Source organism: Trachinotus anak, unplaced genomic scaffold (genome assembly GCF_046630095.1).
Source record: "Trachinotus anak isolate AG129_WGS33_773 ecotype Australia unplaced genomic scaffold, CSIRO_AGI_Tana_v1 ptg000026l, whole genome shotgun sequence".
Taxonomy (NCBI): domain Eukaryota; kingdom Metazoa; phylum Chordata; class Actinopteri; order Carangiformes; family Carangidae; genus Trachinotus; species Trachinotus anak.
In genome coordinates this window covers 6,233,965-6,252,048 of record NW_027273877.1, presented here as the reverse complement: position 1 = coordinate 6,252,048, position 18,084 = coordinate 6,233,965, and the positions used below count along the sequence as shown (strand labels likewise).

Here is an 18,084-nt window from a genome sequence, read left to right as displayed (position 1 = left end):
GTGTATTTGCGTATGAGGCCTTCAGGGGACAGGTCTGTTGAGAATCACTGGAAACCGTATGACAAATGATCTGGGTCAGTGATTAGAAGCAGCTGCACAGTGAGAGGGAGGCGACGCTTCCTCTAATCTGATTTTCATCCGTCTGAACCTGGAGATGTCATCGACACTGTGCTGACCTTCAGCTTCCTCCTGGCGTTGAACTTCCTCAGCTGTTCCACTGTTTCAGGCAGGTGGATCTTGTAGGCGTACCTGTCCCGCTCCTACACACGCAGAAACACAATTTAAACACAACTTAAACACAACGGTGGGGACGTGAGCGCGCTCTCACATATGCAGTCACAGAACGGATGTGAAAGCAGAGGTGTAGCTCCAAGCAGAAGGAAGTGGTCGGCCTTGAGTCAGCAACAGTGAAGCTGAGTAGTTTAAAGGTGTCATTGTGTTGCCTGTGCTTATTTCATTTCAACATCAAATGATCCCACAGCAGAAAATGTTTTCAAATATTGCGCAAAAGAAGATCACAGAACTGAGATTATCGCTAATGGCGGTGGTGTGCGTTTGTGGGATCTTGCCTTCAGCCAGGGGTGGTTGAGGGCCTCGTACACAGTGATCCTCTCGGCAGGGTCCAGCATCAGCATGCGTCTCACCAGGTCTTTGGCGCTCTCTGAGATGTGGGCCCACTGACGCGGGTTCATCTGGAAAAGCACACGCGTACACAGGTAAAGACGGACAATCTCGGAAGGACGCGGCGGAGCGTTACCGTAGCTGCTGTTGCAATGGCTCGCTCCGTGAATAAATATACTTTTTTTAATGGATATTTATAAATCCTCGTTTAGAACGGCACAGTGTAATGTCATTGTAAAACCAGGTTGCGGTGATGGTAGAGCTTATAAAACCGTGTTTATTTAGCAGCAGATTTCTAGCAGCAGCTCGATGGACGATACCACAGTGTTATGCATGTAGCTGCCTGCAGTGACTGCGTCTGCCACAGATCAGTGCACCGAGCAGGACGTTCATCCCGTCAGCTGAAAACACAACATTCATCAGACCTCCATCTCAGCATCTTCTGCTGATTCTGTCAATTTGTCTGTCACCTCTCACTGACTTTGAGTCGGCAAGTGGGACGAGAACAACAACGCCACGCTAGTGGTTCTGAAGCCATGTAGCGCACACACCGTTCGGTTCTCTGTAACACGTGACTGACGTTGTTTTCTTACCTTGTATTTCCCCTTAATGATGGCCTCGAACAAGCGCTCCTTGGTGCCGTAGAAAGGCAGGCAGCCAGACAGGAGGATGAAGAGGATGACTCCGCATCCCCACACGTCCACCGGTTTGCCGTACGGCTCCCGCTTCACCACCTCCGGGGCCATGAAATGGGGAGTACCGACTCGACCTGTAAGCAGCGGGCAGAGGGTCAATTGTGAGAGCGATTTGCTATTAAGAGCCGTAGGCCTTAATGGAAGGTGGAGGCGTTGGCGGAAATCTGGACAGCTTACTGGTGTGACTGGGGTGCGAGGATATAATGATATTCAGGGTAGGAACGTGCATGTTTAAAGATTAGCCTTCCGTTGTTTGACTGAGCAATTATTTGACCAATCGTTTCTACTACCCGCGACTGCCATTTTTTTTTAAATATCAAATTCTCCATTACTTCGTTAATTAATTGAGTTAATTGTTTGCTGCATAAAATCTATTATGTGTGTTTTGGTTTGGTTTTGTTTTTTTCAATTTTCCAGTTCATCTAATCTGCGTGTCTTTGGACTGTGGGCACAAACGCACAATAAAAGCCAAGTATCCACTTTTGGAATAATAATAATAATAATAAGAGTTAGTGCGTATGCGTGTGCGTGTGTGTGTGTGGGAAGGTGTGCGCGAGTGTTTTCTCAGTTTGTTGAAGTGTAAAGGAAAAAAGGACAGACCGTCCCACCGTACCTCCAGCTACCAAGCCGGATTCTCCCAGCTGTATTGCCACTCCAAAACCTCCCAGCTTGACTGGAGCAGAGTTCTCCTTTGAGGCGAGCAGCACGCAGTGAGGCTGCGGAGAAAAAAAGGAGAGAAATTCAACAGTAAATTTATGGTCCGTGTAATTCAACAGGTTAAATGAGGGACCTTACCAACTCACGAGTGGGCTTGCAACTTATTCTTTTTCATGATGCACAGAAAAATACTTTCTTTGCAGCCTGTGCAGAGCATTGCTTTTCTTTTTCTGTGCAAAAGTGCAAGATCCCATATGTTCGATTGCTGGTTGAAACCAAGGTTTCGCAATGACAAGAGAGCTCGCACAACAATAACCACAATTTTATTATGATGCTGATACAGACAGGAAATGGTTCTTGCCCCAGGATTTCGTCGGTGCACAACAGATAAAAAGCATCAAGTGAGATGCATGATTTATGGTAATGATCAAGATGCGTCTCTCACAACTCGTGTGCTACAGAGTGGATGTCAAATGAATGTCACAGAAGAGGACCGCGTCCACGTTAGTCGACAAAGTAACTTATTTTTTTAAAATGGACACGGTGTAGAGAAAGATAGCAGCACAGAATGAAACTAACCACAGGCTAAAGCTTTACTGGCAGACACAGTGTGTGAGAGAGAAAAAGAGGTGACAAGCAGCAGATATGTTCGCAGTGTCTGTGAAACAGCGTTTTCAAACTTAAACCCTGTTTGCATACGTGATGGTGCAGTATTTACAGGACAGCGCTAACGAGCACTGACGAGGATATTCAGCCAACCTCGCTCACCGGAAGACTAATACAATTGCTTCATCGATATCGTTATTAAATGACTATTAAAGTTTACTCCCCGTCTTGATTTAGACTACGTTGGTATTTATATGACATCGGACCTTAGTTTATCAAAGGACCGGTGAGCGTTTGGGCAATAGCTCACGTCCCTTAGAGAAAGAAATTCTGTGTAAATCGAGTATTTGTGTCAATTTCGGTCATTTTATTCTGCAAGGAGAGCTGCGTGGCAGATGAAGCTCAAAAAAAGGATGCATGTGTGAGTGCTGTTGGTGGTCTCACTTCCTGTCTTCACATTTTTACAGTTCTTGTTATCGGGGAACTGAGGGGCGTGGTGGATGTTGACTGAGGCGGTACGAGATCAGACAGAGAGAGAGAGAGAGAGAGAGAGAGAGAGAACAAGAGTCAGACAGAAGTAGACTGGCAGACTGAACAGTCATATCTGTAAGAGGGAGTGGAGAGAGTGCAGCTTTTCCCTCAAGAAAGAGAGGACAGGAACCGGCAAGACAAAGACAGAATGCGAGCTGAGAGCTGAGAGCTGAGGAGGACGGGGAGGAGCGGATGCTGTCTAAAGGATATGCGAAAAGAGGAGTCCGCAAGCTTTATGACTCATTCAGAGACCGAAGAGAAAGGTGAAGATGGCGAGAGAAAAATATCGGGGACGAGGACTGCAGTTTTGTCATATTTTATTGTGTGTGTGTGTGTAACTCAAGTTTTATTCAACAGGTAGCTTTTCAACAAATTCCTGCTTGTGAAGTTCGATGGGGGAAATTAAACGCTGGACTTCTGCGCTCACACGCCGCCGACATTCACGCACATTTAAAGTACAGCTGTGCCGAACCTCCTGCTGAAGGAACGCTGATGGTGAGTGCTCTGCTTTTAATCCAAACATCTGTTTGCAGCGGTCAGCTAGTGTCGCTGTAATACAGTGGAACAGTGTTAAATGGGCACGAAGCTTTCGATTAGTCATGACTCCAGTTTCCCATAGAAAACGTGCTTATTGTTCAGTGGGAAATTTGTGTGTTTTCCAGGGTGTTCAACACCCTGCCTCTACACCTCCTCTTCTGTAAGGTGCTTTACGTTTTTCATGATATCGCATGAATTGCTTTCATTTCCATTTCACACATACATTACGTGTGTGACCTTTAAAACCTCAACCCGCATATTATTCACCTGTTTGAGTGTTACTCAGAAAATACGTCACTGTAGCGTTTCGGCTCTTTAAGTTCTGCTTTTTCACTAGATTTATTCAGTGACAATGAACTGACAGGTTTTTTCTCCTTCTTTCTCAGAGCCCGGTTGACAGCCCTGAAGTTCTCACTCCTCGGACGCAATGGCCACGTTCTCCTCTGTCTCTTTTTTCCCCTTCACTCCTTCAGCCTCTGCGTCGCCCAACTCCCCTCTCCCCCTCTCGTCGGCTACCTCTCGCCCCTTTCACTCCGGTCCTTTCTCCACCTCTTCAGCGGTCTCCCCAAACCAGACTGTTTGTTCGTTTGACGACACGACCCTCCGTCTGCCGCTTATAATCTCTTACTCCCTCTTCTTTGTCTTTGGGCTCGTGGGTAACCTCTTTGCACTGTGGGTCTTCCTTTTCTTAAACTCAAGCCGCAATTCTGTAAGAGTGTTCCTCATCAACTGCGCCGTGGCTGATCTGGTCCTGCTGGCGTGTCTGCCCTTCAGGATCCTCTACCACATTAATGGAAACAAGTGGATGCTGGGATCTGTGGCCTGCAAGCTGGTGGGGAATCTATTTTATATGAACATGTACATCAGCATCATATTACTGGGCCTCATCAGCCTGGACAGATACTTGAGGTTGAAGGGAAAAGGAAGAGCACGGAGAGGCTTGATGCTGAGGCTGCGGGGGCGCAGCTGGCCCTGGAGCTGGGTGGCATGCGCGAGCCTGTGGGGTCTGTCGCTATTGGCGGCGGTGACCATGATCGCCACGGCAGAGGATAAGGAGAACAGTGGCCAGTGCTTCCAGTATAAGCAGCGCAGACACGTAGCCAAAGGAAAAGCCTACTTCAACGCGATGCTGGTGCTGCTGTTCTGGTTCGTCTTCGTCATGCTGGTGGTTTCCTACGTCAAGATCGCCTCCCAGTTGCTGAGCGTGTCACGGAACAAGCCGGGCCTGCCAAACGCGCACAGGTACGAACGAACCGCCAAGAAGTCCTTCTTTGTGCTCTTTCTGTTCACCCTGTGTTTCGGGCCCTACCACGCCTTTCGCCCCGTCTACATCCTCTCCCAGCTCAGCAGAACGGTGTCGTGCGACTACTTGCGGCTGGTGGACCGCACCAATGAGGTGATGCTGTTATTCTCCGCCTTCAATAGCTGTTTGGATCCCGTCATGTACTTTCTGTTATCCGGCTCGGTGCGCAAAACCGCCCTCCGAGTACTCGGAGACCGATTTGGCAATTGGGTGACATCTAACAGCTCGACCACAGAGTTCAGGCGGACGTCCGTGCCTATGGTTTTACCAAACTCTGCACTAAACACCCCCTCGGTCACGCCGAGAACCAGCATCTGTGTCATCAACTCCACCCTCCGCCGCACAGGACAGACCGTGTTTCCGCCTGCTGGCCAACAGTGATCACACTGACTGTAAATAATGTATGCGTGAACACTGGAGAAATAATAATATATATAATGTACCTTACATTTCTAACGTAGACTGGACTAATCAGCTAATTCTCTGTAAAACTGAACAAATGTATGTTTTTCTACGGCAGTTATTCAATGTTTCGACATTACATAGTTTAAATTCTACTTTAATGTTGAATGATAGATAGAAAGAAAGAAAGGAGAGGCACTACAGTGACCGCTATGTCATCAGCTTTTCTAAGAACAGATGTATTGTTTATTTTAGATCGGAGAAATGTTACTGTATTTTGAATATATAAATGTGCATATTTGTGACGATGTGAATCGAGTGTATCTCAATAATATTTTATGCTTTTGTTGAAAAAAAAAAAAAAAAAAAAGTCTCTGCAGTATTAATATAATCCTGTCTATCTGAAAGTAAAGAGATGCAAAGACCTAAATACAGATGGGGTGTTTCCTTTCACACACTCAAAAAGAGGAACACAACAGCTCAGTCTGCTATTGCATTGTATACACAGGACAAAGAAATGAGTGTGAGTGACAGGTTCGGTTTAACTGGACTGAAAACTTACTAGACTTTTTTTTTGAAGCGCCTTTTCGACTGTGTTTACAGGCACCCGCCTGGCACCCAGAGATGGGTGTTAAAACAAGCACCAGCAGTAATGAGCAACTTCCATTTCACCCAGGTTTGAGCTACCAGCACACACATGTATCAGATTTATGGCTGGCGTGTGGATCAAGGGGCTGCTCCATCTGGCCTGGTAGTTTTTGTTGCCTGTGTTAGATGGCTAATCCTGCTGGAATCAGTGGTTAATGCTAATCTGAGCAGAAGAACTCCTAACAAACCCAGACCAGGTTGTTTGTCATGCAATATAACCGAGCATAATTTGGGGTTTGCAGACTAGAGGGGCTTCCGGGTGGTTAGACTGTCCTAAAAGCCATATAATAACTGGAAGTTAATATAAAGAGCAGATGTCAACAAGTGTGTTTTCTGGTAGCGGTGTAATGCATTCGACCTTTATCTCACCACAGACAGCCAAGATAACCTCTTCTCAGACTAGACGGTGACAGTCTGTGGTATGAGGCATATTCATTATGATTGTTATGAAAGGCTTTGACGTATCCTGCCCTCCGGTGTCAGTTTGACGTGTCTGCTGGTTTCAATGTCTTGCTCTGGGACTCATGGGAGAGACCTCACCTTTACGTCGCGATGAATCACATTGTTGTCGTGGCAGTACCGAAGTGCCTCCAAAATCTGCCTCATGTAGTGGCTGTGTGAATAGAAAGCAGAAAAAGACAAGGGGTGGGGGTGGGGGGTGTATCGCTTAGAGCATCGACAAATTGGTGTTTATTTTAAACTTTATTAATATTTTAAATGTTCTACCCACAGTTCCCAGACTGCGCGTCCTACCTGGCCACTGCTTCGCTGTACACGAACCCAGCGTCGGCTCTCTTGACAATTTCAAAACACAGGTCTGCTCCGTCCATACTAAGAGAGAGGGAAAGAAACGGGAGGAGGAGAATGGGGTAGGGACAAGACAAAATCACATTTCTGCCAATTACAGTTAACAGTTTACACAAGACCAAATAAACTAGCAAGTCTGAAAATAGAGTTTGAAAAACTTTATCTGTGAGGGGTGCAATTTTCACTTCACTGGCATAAACACAGACGCGCTATATTTTCACTTTAGCACTTTTCAGCCAGTACAATCCCCAGGGTGGCTTTGAGGAAGCTATGGGATACAGATTTACTAAATAAAATCCACACAAAGGAAACAAATGAACCAGGCAAGTTGATTAAAAGAGAGCTGCTCTCCGAGTGCCCGATGTCGCCTGTGGATTTTATATCGAACACCGATGCTTTATCTTTGCACTGTGCAATTAGGTGGGGCTACAATCAACTTCAAAATGACATTCGGCAAGATTCTGTAGTCATACAAAGGCCTATCAATTTTATTTCGTTCCAGACCGTGAATTTACATTAAAAAAAGAGAAAATTAGACCTCGGGCCTTTATTTATTCCTCTCCAACAAAACATATGCAAAAATACCCTTAATACTTGATATTACATCCAGGCCTAGATACATCTTCAGATACATACCACAGAACGTCAAAATGACATTAATGTGTGCTGTGTAAGCTTTAACACAGGAAGGAAATAAGTAACCACAAACACGAGGGGGCCGAGTTAGAATTAGACCGTGGCTGTTACATTTGTCTACTTTCCAGTTATACACTGTTATAATTTAGTGGCTGTAGGGAAAGTGCATTTGGTAAGCAGGTCTGCAGGTCTGATCTGCAGCTCTGCTGGAGTTAAAATAAAAGCTGTTTCTTGCCCCGGTTAGAAGTGTACTTGAAAGACAATGAATCAAACCCTAAAATTGTTTGAAATGCAAGCCTGATGTCTGATTCCATAATGCATTATGGCAGACAGAGCGTGCATAGACTTACAATTCAAAGACCATGTAGAGCATGCCATCGGAGCTGTAGGTCTCCAGCAGCTCCACGATGTGAGGGTGTTTGAGCATGTGGCAGATACTGGCCTCTCGTTTCAGATCTGGCAGACAGAAATGAGAAAGGGGGTAGGTGAGATACTGTTCACATCCAACAACACTTTCAAAAAGGCAAATTTCATTGTGTGCTTCCTCTGTTGGCTTATTCAAGCATCTTATGTGCTTAGTGTCTTCAGTAGTTACAGTGCTTTGTGTTCAGTATCCCTGCAAGAATATCTGTCATTTTCCAAATAGATTTTACACAAATATGCTACGAAACAGATATGGCTGTACGCCATTTCCCCAAAAAATAATATGCAGACTATTAACAGATGAGGCAGAAGGTTCTAAAAAGTTTGTGAGAAATATGGTCTCAGCAGAACTCAGATTTTGAAGGCTTCAACTTTCTGCCTTGTTTGTAACCGGATCAATCAAAATTTTAATCGTAATTTTTTATTGAAAATATATCATTTTTTTATTAAAAAGTACTTCAATGACAACGCAATAAACCAAATCAGATGACCACTGGGTGAGCGGGCTCCCTGATTGAGATAGAAAAAGATCTATTCTGCTGAGAGGCTCATTTGTGGTTGCCTGGTGTTTTGTGAAATCCCTCCACATCTCTCTGTGGGGAGTTAATATGATGAAAAAGGAAGAGGACAAGCCCAGCTTGCCACCAACCTCCTTTCAAACCACAGCATATGTGCAACATCTCGGCTACACCGCCAGAGGGAGTTACAGAGCGTTTCATTTCCAATCTGAGGGATGCCATTCTTTACTGGTACTGAGCAAACAAGGTGATTTTCACATGTTGGGCAGACAGATAAGCAAGCTAACAAGCTGGTTTCTAACAGAAAGACAAGTAACACCATATGTAGCACCCTTTGAATACCGTTTTAATTGCACATTTGAATGCACATCTGGCCTGCACTCATCAACATCATCCCCTCTCATTATCGCTACATCCAGATTGCTCTGCAAAAACAATTACGTGACTCTGTGGCATTCCCCGTCTTTTGACTGCTTCATTAAAGAAAACAATACTGGAGGGAAAATGCTGCTGAGGGGAACGGGACTGTCCTCCTTTTAAAGAATAGGAAATACACAGTCTTGAATTGGATGACCGAGAACTGGTGAGACGAGTGCTGAGACAGAGACGCAGACTGCTGAGGCAGGCTGACAGATATAATGTGCTGTTGTTGAGCTCCCCGCTCTATAAACACCTCATTTACACAGACCACTCCTCATCTGCAAGTCTACTGATCTTTGTGCGTGTGTGTACGTGTGTGCGCTCATTGTGTCGTGACAGGCCGGTATCATTATGCAACGCTGAGAAATGACGCCGTGTCCCCACTACAGAGCCCCCATTCTCCTGTCCCTTTGCTTTCATGATTTCTCTCCTCTCCTCTTTACGCTCGTTCTCGGCCCATCTCATCGAGTATCTATTCTTGAACTTAACAATGCTGCCCAGTGTCCGCGCGGCGACAGGGAAACCGCTCCAACACAGGGAAGGAGCCAGAGAGGCCTGGAACAGTTTGAATGAAACCAGTGCCATTTTGTTGGGGTAATTCCAAGTCAGTTCTCGCATGAAGGTCTGGGCTAGATTATGCTTTCTGAAGCAAAGTTAAATGTTTTCACTCTGAAGTTTGTTACATGAGAGTCGGGGATCTTGCCGGATGTAACTCGTGCTTTTAAGAACCTCAGATAAAACCCGCTTACTAAAATCACGCTGAAAAGTCAAAAACGGTTGGTCACACACACTGGTGATACTCTGTCTGAGGTGCTGATGAATTACATTTCCAATGTTGTCATTCATTTACATGCAACTAATAATGATGCAAATTGCACAATTGTATTTTTTGCTTTAATGACTTGAGTGCACACTAGTTCACTCTCTACATTCATCCTTATTAAATTCGACAAATCCACACACTCGCTCGCTCTGATTTAACTCTTACCAACCTCTTAATGATGCTATTAACCTTTTATTCATCTGATTCCCTGACATGCTCACACGCAAATATATTTACACAAAGCCGTGGATGTTTGTTATTCAGCTTGTAGCTCAGCTCGGCCTGCAGTTCTGTCTCCCTTTCCTTCCCACTCACATTTATGCTGACGCAGATTCTTTCTTAATAAGCTAAAGTATGTGGTCTCGGGAAACCACTCTCCAAACCTGGCTGCGCTCCAGTTCTCTACCTTGTTTCTTTGAGTGGCCACTTGCTAATTTCTTCTTTTGTGATTTTTTTTTTTTTTTTTAAATGTCCACTCTGAAATGTAGGCATTTGGTTTATTTCAGTGCATAACGAATGCAGCGTTTAATTGTCATTTAACTTACATAGCCCACAGCTTGTATCCCACAGAGGCTACAACAATTTAATTCAGTATTTTTTTTTCCATGAAGGGAATGTTTCCATAACAATCACAAGTACTTTTATGTCCTTCTGGACATTGTTCTCATCACATACCACACGCAAGCTAAATGTTACCGGGCTTCTTCCTACCGCCCAGTGACCACAGGGTGAAGCACGCTAGAGGTGACTCAGGAACTAACAGCAGTCTCTCAAGAATTTCCAAGAAAGTGGAAAAAAAAAAAACCTTAGCGTACGTGGTTTACATTTTTGGGTCATTACATTTAGATTCCAGACTGTGATAATATATTAACCAAAATTATTTAGAGCTCAGACTTTCGGTTTGGGAAATAGGTAAAAATCTACACTTTTTCAGTTTCTCCTCCCTTGGGTCATTTCCTTGTCTTGCTGTTTTTGGCTGCCAGACTAATCTCTGACTGAGACCTCACAGATGGCACATGGTGAACGCCAACATTACCACCAACACACACACACACACACACACACACACACACACACACACACACACACACACACACACACACACACCTACCTATGATCTTTGTCTCCATCTCTCTCTCTTAGACACACCCGCGCACACACACAGACCACAGCATGACAAAGCACAAAACCACATGGTGAGACATGGCATACTTCGATATCTCACACATACTCACAATCACAACCTAACCAATACGCACACACGCCATGATCCACACACAGACAAACACATGCAGTTCCAACATATTATTCATCTAGGTGCAGGGTGTGTGACATTATGCCTCATTTATTTGTGCGTGAGAATGCCATTATACACTCTGCGTGTGCCTTGATGTTTGATATCTGAGCCAAACTGTGTTTTCAGATTATTCCCAACATTTGTTTTACCCCACAAGGACAACCAGGTGTCTGTAGTTTGCATTACAGTACAGAAAGCGACGCACAAGTTGGTTAAAACTTGTGAGATCTAAGTATGCCTGTCTAAAAGTGTAATTCTCTGTGACTGATAAGATCCCTGACAACTATCCTCTCCTGTCCTGATTCTGTTAACACCTTCCATCTGTTCCAACCAGGTCTGCTGTCTTCCTCACCTTCTGTGCTGAGGCCAGGGCTGGAGGTGAAGCTGGCCACATCGACGATCTTTACAGCAAACTGCTGGCCCGTGTCCCTGTTGATGCAGCGCCTCACCACGCTAAAGGGACCCCTGCAACACACACACATATGCTGCGTTAGTCACAGTCACCCGCAACAACAGAAATCTTTGTGTACACAATTTCTCAGATTTAAACACAAGAATGGTTATCACTTACCAGAAACACTTGTACATATAATCACATGCACACAACTGCATACACGCGCGCGCACACGCACACGCGCACACGCGCACACACACACACACACACACACACACACACACACACACACACACACACACACCAGCCCAGTGCAATGGGCAGACTCAGTACTGTTTCTGAGAACACTGTGGATTTACAGTGGGTGGTTAGCTACGCATCGTGGCCTCCATCCTCATGCCAGTGGGAATTATAGAGCAGTGGTGTGCAGCACAGCTGTAAAAGCTAAAATAAAAGCCTTATTATAGAGACCTGAGCTAGGGAGACCTACCCTACAAGGTTTATATCTGGGTGATATTGTAAGGTTGTGTTTCCTTATATAACTGCATTTGGGCTGACATATGGAAGCTATAAAGCACGATATCCTGTCCTGTGACCAACCGTAATTCTCAAGATTTTGGATTAAAGAGGAACATAGTGGTCCAACAATGACTAGCCAAGAAGATAACTCTGTTCAAGGTTTGTGTGGCAGAAATACTTGATAACCACTGGGTAAAGAGCACTTCCAACAGTACCAGTTGTAATTCCACATTGATTGAGACAATTCATTGCGTTTCCTACATATACACTATTTTTCAGAACAGTGAATTCTCTAACTCTAACTCACCTATCAGAGGTTAGGTGTTGGTGTCAGACCATTACAAACAACTTCCCTATATCTGTTGTGCAGTAAAGCAAAGCTCAGCCCAAAAGCTTATTGCAATTAAAAGCTGATAATGTTTTCATTGTAAATTATTTAATTTGTTATGATTTCTTTCATAATTAAATGATTTGTTGAATGTATAAAATAACGACTTGATAAATGACAAACCACTAATCAAATATTGTCTTGGATACATTTTTTGTTGATTAAATAAACAGACAAATCCTTATAACACTGTTTATGAAATAACACAGCGGTTTGTTGATGCAACAGGCCATTACGAGCGTTCACACACACCCAAACCACAGAAAGTGGCTCTCCTCGCATTAACACACAGGTTGGTTCTATCTGCAGACTATAAGTGGTGGCCTAGTATTTCCTTATTATCAAAGATGTGTATAATAATTCTTTCTCATTATGTCCAAGAACTAAGCACGAAATTAAATCTGGAATGAAGTGGCGGGAACAAACACTGAAAGCTCAGACATTTGCACATTTTCCGTCTCCTGGCCCACTGAGAGTTACAGGCACACACACCCCTGCCGTGTTACAGCTGTCTCTACATTTCTCAAGTCTGCAAATCTCAGAGGCGGAACCAATGCTACCGAAGACGCACACGCTATACAAACAGACGACGCGCACACACACACACAGGCACACACAATAACACCTACTTTGCAAAAGCAAAGCGGTGGCCAGGCATTGGTTTAACTGAAGTAGCAAATGAACTGGCCTGATAGTGTCAGCGTCACACCGACAGTAAAAGCTATGCAGTTTAACCGCCTGTGCATGTTGGCGCTGCAGCTGATTCACTCTCACATCTGCTGTAATGATTAACCCATACAAACGAACGCAGGCAGTGCGTGCACGCGCTGGGCCGAGAGAAACGTAAAACACAACACTCTTCCCTTCAGAGTCCACGGGAATCCTGCTGCTGATCTGACAACCCCACTGACCTTTGCCCTGCCGGGTTGACGTGCTGTAGCAGCTGTGTTTCCCATTAAAAAGAGGGCTTTGGAGCTGTGGGGTGCCGCTTGAGACACCCCCATTTCAGCCTTACAATCTTTTCAGATCTGTGTTTGACTGGTGAAGGTTTGGGGGAGCTAGGTCAGGTGCTACAACCAGGATACAAATGATGCAGTGAGGGTAAGGCCGTCTTGGCACTGATCTAATGTGTGTCAATAAAACTCATTACCACCATTAAGCAATGAGGTGGGGTTGGGTGAACCTGCCAGATTTTATGCATCAACCCCATTTGTAATCTTGGCTGTCAATTCAAGGGAGCTGCATGGAGAATCAATTCACGAATGAACGAGGCTGTTTCGACAATAGTTGTGTGTTACAAGTGAAAAGGGGGCTAGGACTGCTATTTAATTTAATAAATTAGAATGCAATTCATTTCATCATCTGGAATAAAAAACATTAAATGGCCATTCAGCCATGTACAGTAGCTATTATAGAGGCATTAAAATCGAGCAAGTAGGTGTAAGAGAGAGAGAGAGAGAGAGACTCTGTGTGTGTGTGTGTGTGTGTGTGTGTATGTGTGTGTGTGTGTGTGTGTGTGTGTGTGTGTGTGTGTGTGTGTGTGTGTGTGTGTGTGTGCGCGCGCGCGCCTGAAAGTGAGGAACCAGAGAGGCCGCATGCCATACTGACATCACCACAGCTGTGCTGAGTGGGCTCATACAAAACGCCCACACATGGCTCACATCCGACAGCGGCAGTCATCAAACATTAGCCCGGAGTGGCAATCTTTGCAGACTGCTCCTTGGCTCATTTCAGCTCTCTGCTCCGAGTAAATCAAAGACTGGATGTTAGGTTAGATTTTTAACATCCATGCTGGTCGTGAATCAGTTTTTTATTTCTCTCCTAAACAGGGACGGGACACATCTGTAGCTGCAGACTCAACATCACCAGTACTGCTCTCCTGAGAGCAACCATCTTTGCTTAAAGCAGCATTTTGGTCTTTAGCTGTGGCCAGCAGCTAGCATAATTCACTCAGTATGTCCCACAGATCTGGGCTAAATGTTTGGGCAGCTGTGAGATACAAAAAAATTATTCCAGTGGAGAAATCAGGTTGGCAAACTATTGGTGCTGGTAGATCCTGCTCTAATACTGAGCCAGGTAAATTGCATCTTATCTGTTCTTGTCACCAGGCCCATTATCATCTGTGATATACAGTGACAAGCCTATACCATTAACTGTCCTTCAGCTGTTTTCTGCAAAACCCATTGCATGTAGCAAACCTCACTACCATGCCAGACACAATTTATGATTAACAACATAACAAATTCAAAAATAAGTAGCAGCCCAAAAAGACGGAATCAAATTGATTGTTGGATGTGTAAGGGATCTTTAAGTTCTGTATTTTAGTGATAAGATTTCAGAGCTTCCTATGGATGCAATAAAACCTGACAATTGTCTATTAATACATTTTTGGAGAAGTGCAGGCTCTGAAAGCCAATCCATGAAAGTGATTCTAACAGACTAATTCCAGGCTAAGTAGTGTTTTGTTTGCCCTACTGCCAAAACTGAGCTAAGTTCAAAGCTGTTAATTTAACAAGTTCAACAAAGTTCACTGCTGTTCAACCGTAGACTGTGAATGTCTCAGCAAAAATAATCCAGAGCGCTTCCTTATGCAAATTGGGGAAACAACCCCTTGAATATTAGAGGGGAAATTAGCATTCGTCTTGCAAACTGAAATTTAGAGAAGAGATACCCTGAGGAGGCTGTAAAGCTTTGGGAGAAAATCCTTTCCTATACATAAGTCAGACGAGCAACCGGGTTTGTTTAAACCACCCCGTAGAGTCTGGTTTTGTGGTCTGAACAAAAGTTTCAACTTTACGCTATCCATTCACAACCAGTGATTTGCTGTGTGTGTGGGCAGCTTAACAGAGCAGAACTGCACATGAAGAGGAAGGTTCTCTACTATAAGAAAGCATTTAAGATTACTATATTGTATAGGGTGGCAAAGTAAAAAAAACAAAAAAAAAAACACTCTACACTAAATTTGTTGTGGTTGTGTTGGTTGCAGACCTAATACATAACTGATCACAAAAAACTCACACAGTGATATCTGAATTAATATATGTAATAATATGTAATATTAAATATAATTCATTGTGCCTTATCTATTTTGCTAGTTAACCCTGAAGCTTCTAAAACGTGATAAGTGACAACTGAAGTTTTACTTTAATTGTTTACAGTTCAGGCAAACCATTTTGCCTTTCTGCAGCACAGCAGTTTGTGTAACATTCGTATGCTAAATGTTGGGGAGAAACTATCATTAGCTCTAAAAACTATAAAACAATCAATGAAAATGTGAGATTTAAAATGTTGCCCAAGCAATTTAATTATCCAACTCAGAATAAGCCAGAGGACTTATCACTTCATTGGTTCAGAGTGAGTCGCACATCCCAATATCCTTGGCTCTAATGAGCACCCCAGGGCTGACATAAAGAGCACTGTGACTCCAACAGTGCTTCTCAACAACCTAAGTCCTATTCAAACAGAATCATTACAGACAGAAATTGATTAAATTGCTTCAGTGCTTTGCCAACATTTCAACTAAAGCTGAAATCTCAAAAACAGGCCTGTGGTTAGTACATTATGTTCACATCACATCATCATCACATATTTACAACGTGAACTACAAACAATGAGCACATAATAAGCAGGGTCTGCATAGCCCACGCCTGCTCAATAGCCCGTGTCATCTTTCACTGGAGTTAATCCACTCAGAAGCTGAATTGACACCTGACCTGTCTGATCTTCCTCCATTGAAATAAGGCTAGTGTGACCACAGGGGAGTTGAATGAACATTTACATGCATGAGCTATAAAATCAGACATAGTCCTTATTTATCTTTATAGCAATGCAACACAGACATATGCAGCTCATCCCGTTGCCATGCAACTATAAGCCCTGATGAATCAGGAGTCCAACTTGCTAAAAGTTCAAATATTTTTGACTTATTGTGCTTCGGCTCTTGGTTCTGAAACCTTGCTAAGTTCTCTGTGCTGCCAGCAATGCAAAAGCACATCTTTCCTTCGAAAATAATGAGAGGAAGAAGGCAGCACCGAAACAAGAGGATCCCGGTGGACAAGGAGCCTATGTTGGCTATGTGCACAGGAGCCAACGTTGGCTGTGTGCACAGTGCCGTAAACACAGTCTGAGCTCAAAGGCCTATGCAATCGCAGAGACTGGTTACATAAAAAAGCATGAGCAGATCAAAGGTAAAATCTTTAAAAAATAAAAAGTAAACAAACCGATACTTTGTACAAAAAAAAATTTCTCCACATGTACTTACTAACCGTCTTTCAGTAGAAATCACCCTGTACATGGCTCCCTTTACATTCCAAGTTTAAAGGAGATGATTACTGAACAGTGATGGCATCCCCAGTGCTCTCAATCCCACCCAGCCAGGCTGCTCCTCTCCAACACAAGCCGATCAGGGACAATAATAGACGACTTTTCTGAACAACAATAGAAGACGGAGCGAGGGACGAGCTGGATAATAGGGTTTATGTACAAGTTTGAAAGGAGCTGAGGTCAAAGGTCAGTGAGAGACGTGAGTATACAACAGCACCAAGACCATCCGATCATGTGAGACAAATTGCCATGACATCTCTTAATTGATATGACACGAGGTAAAGGACAAACTAATTACTCCAAACTTATTACTTCATTTCACCCACTCTCAATTACAGTATTTTTCAATTAGCATGCCCTGAAGTCTCAGCATCAGTCACAATCAGAAAAAATTTAAGAGAAATTCTTGAAATTTCTTTTAAGGAGGAGGAACATGAAAAAACAAAACTTTTTCCTGACATCATTATCATATTATTATTATCCTGCTTTCAGGCCATTTTGTGTAAATCTTGCCATCCCCTCGCATGACACAATGCACTCGCTTCTGATACAAAACATGCTTCGGCTAAAATGTAGGAGCAGGAATATAGTCTAATGTATTCTAACCGGAAAAGATAATAATGCAGTAGGGTTTTATGATGGTTTCCTGTGGCTGTAAAGCATTTTAATTTCAATTTGTAATTAATTATCATTCTCATGTTTCTGCTGTCTGCCTTGTTGTCCAGTACCTACAGTAGTGCTGACAGTAAAACATGAGGGAGAGTGCTGCAGTCAATGTCTGCTGGCATTATTTATATCCTTAGCCTCAGGGCCATCCCATTCCCAACTCCACTTGTCTCCATTGATCTGCTTCAGCCTCCCTTCCCCTCCCACTCTGGGCTAAGGAAAAATGATCCCCCCCTTCTTCCTGCAACACATCCCAGGACACCAGGACTCAACACACTTGATCCATCAACTGCACTTTCACAAAAGAACTGGAAGGATAAGAGGGATTTTCTGGGATTTTTTTATGATATAAATGTGTCATCTCACTTCTTTACTAAAGCTTAAGATATGCTCCAGTCCAGACTATTTCAGTCATGTATTACCCATCTACTGACCTGCCTGGACTGTGTGACCACACCTACAAAACTGCTCAACACACTAAATAAGTATTTGAGCAACATTTCTCACTGCTTGCTTATGGCTGCAGGGGGTACCGAACATGAGGGGGTTTCTACTTTTTGGCTATAAAGGTAGCCGGGATATATTTACATGAACAAATGTGCTACTAAGTGCAGCCATGTAATTAAGGTTTTGCCATGTAATTAACAACAGCAGAAACAATAACATGTAATAGCTGACATAATTGCGCATCTTATACGGCCAGTATCACCTGCCAGTGAAGCCTCCACTCACCTGACAGCTAAAGTTAAATAGTTTGACTCAGGCATGGGATCAAGCAACGTAAATTAAAATGGGGAAATACACTTTTTCATCTGTCATTCACAATGGCCGATGTATCCAAAGAAAATATTTCCACTTTACTGTATTTAC

General features: G+C 43.7%; 2 protein-coding genes across 11 annotated transcripts in view; one reads left to right on the top strand and one right to left on the bottom strand.

Annotated features, from left to right (window-relative positions):
• The window catches only part of LOC139609453 (peripheral plasma membrane protein CASK-like), a 34,454-nt gene that overhangs the window by 14,151 nt on the left and 2,219 nt on the right, over nucleotides 1–18,084 (bottom strand). For all 9 annotated transcript variants that reach the window (XM_071464064.1, XM_071464062.1, XM_071464065.1 and 6 more), the window contains exons 2-9: nucleotides 11,277–11,389; nucleotides 7,794–7,899; nucleotides 6,754–6,831; nucleotides 6,541–6,613; nucleotides 1,930–2,032; nucleotides 1,215–1,390; nucleotides 570–692; nucleotides 177–260 (exon numbers count right to left, since the gene is read on the bottom strand). In XM_071464064.1, coding sequence (XP_071320165.1) covers nucleotides 177–260; nucleotides 570–692; nucleotides 1,215–1,390; nucleotides 1,930–2,032; nucleotides 6,541–6,613; nucleotides 6,754–6,831; nucleotides 7,794–7,899; nucleotides 11,277–11,389 — 856 coding nt within the window. The remainder of the gene's footprint in view (nucleotides 1–176; nucleotides 261–569; nucleotides 693–1,214; nucleotides 1,391–1,929; nucleotides 2,033–6,540; nucleotides 6,614–6,753; nucleotides 6,832–7,793; nucleotides 7,900–11,276; nucleotides 11,390–18,084) is intronic.
• LOC139609456 (probable G-protein coupled receptor 34) lies at nucleotides 2,875–5,749 on the top strand. 2 transcript variants are annotated; one of them, XM_071464071.1, is made up of 3 exons: nucleotides 2,875–3,373; nucleotides 3,468–3,605; nucleotides 4,034–5,749. In XM_071464071.1, exon 3 carries the CDS (start codon nucleotides 4,075–4,077, stop codon nucleotides 5,329–5,331), a length of 1,257 nt encoding a protein of 418 aa, XP_071320172.1. In that variant the 5' UTR covers nucleotides 2,875–3,373; nucleotides 3,468–3,605; nucleotides 4,034–4,074; the 3' UTR covers nucleotides 5,332–5,749. The 2 variants fall into 2 exon arrangements, with proteins under 2 accessions (XP_071320172.1, XP_071320174.1); XM_071464073.1 differs by having other exon boundaries at nucleotides 2,875–3,605.

Excerpts from the sequence above, each read along its gene's own strand:
- LOC139609456 (XM_071464071.1), top strand. The coding sequence starts at position 4,075 with ATGGCCACGTTCTCCTCTGTCTCTTTTTTCCCCTTCACTCCTTCAGCC.